The sequence below is a fragment of the Nicotiana attenuata genome, chromosome 10, assembly GCF_001879085.1.
Source record: "Nicotiana attenuata strain UT chromosome 10, NIATTr2, whole genome shotgun sequence".
NCBI lineage: Eukaryota > Viridiplantae > Streptophyta > Magnoliopsida > Solanales > Solanaceae > Nicotiana > Nicotiana attenuata.
Genome location: NC_031998.1, coordinates 6,789,379 through 6,795,781, shown reverse-complemented (window position 1 = coordinate 6,795,781; position 6,403 = coordinate 6,789,379). Strand labels below are relative to the sequence as shown.

General features: G+C 34.3%; 1 protein-coding gene across 1 annotated transcript; it reads right to left on the bottom strand.

Annotated features, from left to right (window-relative positions):
• On the bottom strand, window positions 900–3,405 carry LOC109232968. Its single transcript, XM_019398672.1, has 2 exons — window positions 3,116–3,405; window positions 900–1,536 (listed from the first exon to the last, which is right to left on the bottom strand). Exons 1-2 carry the CDS (start codon window positions 3,281–3,283, stop codon window positions 970–972), a joined length of 735 nt encoding a protein of 244 aa, XP_019254217.1. The 5' UTR covers window positions 3,284–3,405; the 3' UTR covers window positions 900–969.

Genomic DNA, 6,403 nt, shown 5'->3' with positions numbered 1-6,403 from the left:
CTTAATTGAATAAGCTGCCAAGTGCCAACTTTAAATAATCTGCTTATTTTAAATATTATTTTTAATTAAAAGTATTTCTTAAAAAAGTGCTTTAAGATTATAACAATTTGTATTTAGCCAAATCATTTGAGCAGCATGCTTTTGTTAGTGTTAGAAAAGGAGTTTGTGCTTGGTTCATCCTTCCAAAAAATACTTCTAATTATACGTGTCAAATTACTAAAAAGGCATGTACAAATTTATTGAGAAATGAAGATTTTTTGTGTTGGAGATATATAATGAAGTCGATAATAAAATATTTTAAGTGTCTGACTATCTCATTTAATAAAAATTTAAGCTGTTAGAAAATATTTTATTTACTGACTTAATTATATCTTTTTAATAGCCCTTCACATGCAGGCTTGAATTTTTATGAGCCAAGCACATAAAATTTTTTTTTTAATAATGGATGACAGTGCCAAAGTTTTTAAATTTAGCTTCTTTTATTTTTCTTATTGCCGAAGGTTCTATAAATCACAGCTATATTTAAACTTCTGCAGCAACAAGGAGAAAGATAAGGCTTTTTTAATTATTTTTCTTGGATAAAGGAGATTTACCTCGAGGTATCAAGACATGTTTATTCACTTTGTTTATTTCTTACTTTTGCTATAATAATTGCAAAAGTAAATGATTGCGGCGGGATGGATAGGATCCCTCCATTCTTACTAGAGGTCTCAGATTCGAGCCGTAAGAATAAAAAATTCTTATGAGGAACGTTTCTCGGGGACCTTACGCGGCATGAATCTCAATTATTAGAGCGACAGTGTAAATACCGAACACGAGATGAAACCAAAAAAGAAAAAGGAAAAAGTCAATTTCTAGTACCAGAAAAGAAAGATAAATAAAGGAAGTCAAAATTTCAAGTACATAAAAATTGTATTAATTAACAACATTCTTATTGATAATAGTCCATAATCAAGTATCTCATTTCAATTACACAGATACAACAAATTCAGCAGCACCATTAATACCATTCTCATGATGATGATTATGCACCATTTTGCCCTTTTCATCATGAGAAATTACAATATCAAGATTGTAAAGTACAGTGACCAAACTAACAGAACACAAGAAAACCAACACAGGTCCAAATATCCAAAGTACAAGTGTTAATGCTGAATAGAACAACCTATTCCCCACTGCGTTCAAAATGAAGCTCTTTTCAAGTAATTCACAGATGTATTCAATGCTCACTATTCCAAAAATATCTTCTGGACAATTGATTAGGAAATTCACTTGGTTTATGAACCTAATTGATATGGAATAACAAATGAATGAGAAGAGGAAAATTAGCAAAAGTGTCACATATTTTAGTGCCACCATAAATTCTCCGTGACCGCCATAAACGGCGTCGTTTAAGGGCTTTTTGACACTGTAAGTGCTGCTTATTACAGCAGCTAGGCCAGAGCAAAGAAGGATTGATGTTGTTGCCATTAGAGTCGATCCCATTATTGTGTTTCTGAATGTTTGAACTGCTAGGATGTTTTTCTTGTCATTGTCCTGCAGAACCAGAGTTTAAGTTTTATGCATTGACAGCGTATAAAATATTTGCATAATCACGTTACTTACTATAAGATAATGAGTTTAATTTCTATACATTCAAGGGTAGTTGGGTGCACAAGACATTCCACGTTCATGTAGGGTCCAGAGAACCCCAAAGGGTCTGATGTAGACACCCTACCTTAATATTACTGGCTGCTTCTACGGCTCGAACCCGGAATCTATAGGTCACACGGAGATTACTTTACTGTTGCTCCCATTTCCCTTCTTAATTTCTATACATTAACGGAGTAAAAGAATTTTTACAATATTATATTGACTAAAGGATAATTATAGGTATTCGTCCATAGAAGTACGTTCGGATTTATAATAATTAGAGAATAAGTCATGTTACTTGTTAAAACATGTCAACGTGACCTAACTAGAAAATAAAATATGTTAGTTCTTCTTTTGTTAGGAGAGAACAAAAAGAGGAAATTAGGTTAGTGATGAAAAAAAGACTATTTACTATGTAGAACTCTTTATGCATGCATGTGGTTGTGTTTATCTTAAAATTGCTAAAATACACAAAAGAGTACTATAGAGTTTCATTTTATTTCATCTATTTATAGTATTAGAAAGACGTTATGGTTTTATCATGTAACAACCCCAACCAAATTAAACCCTCTTTCCCCCAAAACAGAAATAAAAACATAAGCAGAAAGTTTAATTTTCTTTTCTTTTCCCTTTTTTTTTTCTTCTCTCTCACTTCCATTTAAGAAATTCATTAGACTAATCTAAGCAAAAGATAGTACGTAGCCTTTTTATATATTCAACTTTTCTCAAATTAGGTGGAAAATGAATTTGAAGGACACATAGCCATTTGAGAAACAAATGTTGTCTCCCAATTGCATTTCAAATGCAAATAGGCTAAATGCAAAATGGCCACTAATGAAACTATGGTCCACTACAAATCAATTTTTCACTTGATGACAAAGGGAGGAACTATATATGGTTCAATTGAACTTTTTTTGTCCAAAATTTATATGGTAAAAATAGGATTAAAAAACTATATTTGACATATTGGTGGCTCAAAAATTGATAGGTAGCCAAGTATAAATAGCGGGTGTAAAATTTTTATATTTTTCTGAATTTCCTTGTTAAAACGCCTGACTCGCCATGCATGCACCCCCTCTCTACCCAACGGAAGAAAAGCTCGAACAAAGAAAATAAAAGCTCAGGATGCCCGAGAAGAAGAAGAAGAAGAAGAAGAAGAAGAAGAAGAAGAAGAAGAAGAAGAAGAAGAAGAAGAAGAAGAAGAAGAAGAAGGATCTTTTAGATGAGAAAAAATTAAACAAACTTGACTATTCCGCTTTGAATTGACAAGACATAAGAGCACTCGTTCTGAATTCACTAACTTTAAATTCTGATTTGGTCTGTATAACTTGATACATCTTTAGAAAAACTTCTAGACATCAGGGACCAAACCTTATAAAACACTAAAACACCAAATCTACACAACCAACTTAATTAAAGAGATTGGAAAGACAGAAACAAAACAGACAAAAGAATTGAAGAAGAAGAATTAAGGAGTAATTACCTTCATAATGGCAGAAACCCATAAACGTCTGCCGTTAGCATTGGTTCCAATAATAGTATCAAAAGGTTGAGTTTTAACCTTATGCCATAACCAAATATGATATCCTATACATATCATAAACCCTAATGGAACTAATATTACATCCAAATAACACTTCCTCCATTCCATTTTTCTTTTTCACACTGTTTGTTTCTGTGTGTGTGTGTGTTTTTTCCCCCCCTTCTGATGATGATATTAATGGAGGAGGATTTATAAGTTTCACCTTTCTACTTCAATTGGTTTATGTGCTAGCAAGCAATATATATAGGTACATATAGTTTAAGTTCTATATATGTCCACTAGTGGTATATAATGTAAAATATACTTAAATGCATTGTCAGCGTACATATAACTTTAATCTTTACATAAATGCACATGGGATTAAGTTTTATGCACTGATGGAGATAAAAATATTTACATAATCATGTCACTTATAAGATAATTATAGGCAGGCAGAGCCAGGATTTAAAATTTAACTTGCCACTAAATCCATATATATATAGTTGATTTAAGTATTGTGCTCACATATATATATATATATATATATATATATATATATATATATATATATATATATATATATATATATATATATATATTGAGTTTTCTAATACAAATACATAATCTAACAAAAAAAGCTATTGGGTTCGTCTAACCTCGTACCTAATATTGTAGCTTCACCTCCGATTATAGGTAAATCTCTTAAACCTAGCTAAATCCAATGAACATACACTTGTTTGAAGTTCCATTTTTAATTATCGTCAATTTCGCAGCCTCATTGTTAAAGATTTCCTTATTAAAATGTAATGAAACGTAACTTTACCTACTAAACTTTGTATTTACTAATTATCATTTTCGTTAAATACATATTAAACCTAAACAATATTTTAATTAATTAGGATAGATTTCAAGATTAAAGGAAACTTTATTTAGTTTGATAAAACTTCAAATAATACAATGTTTTTTGGTTTGGCATATTCATTCAATTGAATCCACACTTAAAGAAGGATTATGATAATAGGCTAGATTTAGGTAATTTGGCGATTGTTTATGCCCCAGCTTGACTATATTTCAATGTTATAATATAGTTAAATGATGATAAATTGGCTCTAATTGTGAATTTCACACATAGCAGGAGTGAGTAGCATGTATAAGGACTTAAAACTGTAATTGGAGCTAAATTGAAGCAAGAAAAGCCCCTAGGAGCTGAGTACGTGGGAAGACGAAGGAAAGAAGAGATGAAATGAAGACCTGGACTAGCGCGTCCACTAGAGCGACCGCGCTAGCCCAGGAAGTTGAGGCAGAATGATAGGCTATATGCGTGGTCATTAGCGCGACCGCGCTAGCCCAGTACCGGAAAATTAAACTTCAGGGGTAAAATTGGAAGTTCGGGGGCAAATTCACTTAACCTATAAAAGGTCCAGCTCGCCCAAGGGATGATTATCAAGGTTTTCATAACTTAGTTCAAGGCAAGGAGAGGCAAGAGGCAAGGAGGATACTTCAACATCGAGTTCTTCCTTTCTTCCTTTTGTATTTTACGATTTGTGATGAATTTGAATATTGTTATGATGAACACTAGTATGAGTAGCTAAATATTTAGTCTACGGTTTTGATGGAACCTATTGAGGGATGAACTTCTTGTTATGTTAATATAGTTTGCCCAGTTTAATCTCTATTTGTTCAACTGCGTTCTTGTTGTAGTTAATTGATAGGATCCTCAATTAGCTGTGCCTATTTAGTGTGCATAACTCGGGAGAGAGTGCATATTTAGGTCATTGTTGAACAACACCACTCCCAAAGTATATGAGGGATTAATAACCAAGGGTTTAAAGGCTGGATTAGGGATAACCAAGCCTTGGGTGCAATCTAAAGTGAGCTGTAATAAACAAAGCCAGCTAGCGTAACTCGGGAGAGTGCGTCTATTAAATTGTCGTAATTACTCGGGAGAGATTTACGGTAATAAGGGTGCTCATGATTGATAGAGAGGATTAGGCAATTCTATGTGAAACATAACCGGAAGGGATTACATCAATAGGGGAAATCATAACCTTAGAACCTTCTCTTAATTGTTTATAACTTAATCATAGTTAGTTTTCAGTTGCTTATTTACATTCATTCTTAGTTAGTAGAAACATCTTCAATTGTTATTCAGAACGTTTGGGAAGTTGATTACGTAGAATTTCGTGAGTCTATCGAGAGTAATTGATAGGTTAATTCCTTGTGGGTTCGACTCTGGGCTAAATATTCAGGTTATATTTGCAACGTCCGCTTAGTCTTTTTTATAAGGCATAGTTGGGCGTGATCAAATTTTGGCGCCGTTGCCGGGGAATTAACGGTGTTATCAATTACAATTGAATGAAATACCAAAATTCTTAGTGTAGTCATTTTTCTTCCTTTCAAATTTTACATTAAAATTTTAACGTTTGTTGACTTGGTTGTACAGGTGCATGCCTAGAAATTCATCGAGAACTGGTGAAGTATTCAAAGCTCTATCTGATCCCGAGAAAGTTTTTAAGGCCTTGAACCGGGCTAACCGGAATAGCAAACAGGAACAAACAATTGAACAAGTCGATCCGGACATGGGAGATCACGAAGTAGATCCAGCTGCACCAATAGCACCAGTGGCACCTCTTGTGCCAGAGGCTGCTCTCTATGACTGGACACAACCCACAGCTGAAAATCTGGCCACGGCGATTTCAGTGCCACAAATACAGGCTGAATCGTTCCAAATCACGAACAACATGCTGCACTTGTTGCAAAATAAGGGACTATTTTCGGGGTCACAGGTCGAAGATCCTCAACAGCACTTGAAGAATTTCCTGTCAATCTGCAAAACTCAAAGGCAGCCCAACGTAACTCGGGAAGCAATCAAGCTGTTATTGTTTCCATTCTCAGTGATAGGAGCTGCCCAAACCTGGCTAAACTCACTCCCCATTAATTCCATAACAACTTGGGAGGAGTAAGTCTAGCAATTCGTGAACAAGTTCCACCCACCCAACAAGACTGATCAACAAATTGATGAAATTTTGAGTTTCAAACAGAGACCAATGGAGACACTGCATAAACATGGGAACGATTCAAAGGGATGCTAGTTATATGTCCGCACCATGGTATTCCAGATTTGATATTGGGGCAGCGGTTTTACATGGGATTGTCAGATAGCGTGAAAGGTAATGTTGATGCTTCAGCTGGTGGGGCATTCTTGAGCAAAACATGGAGGGAAGGCCAGAGTCTGCTTGATAAGATGGT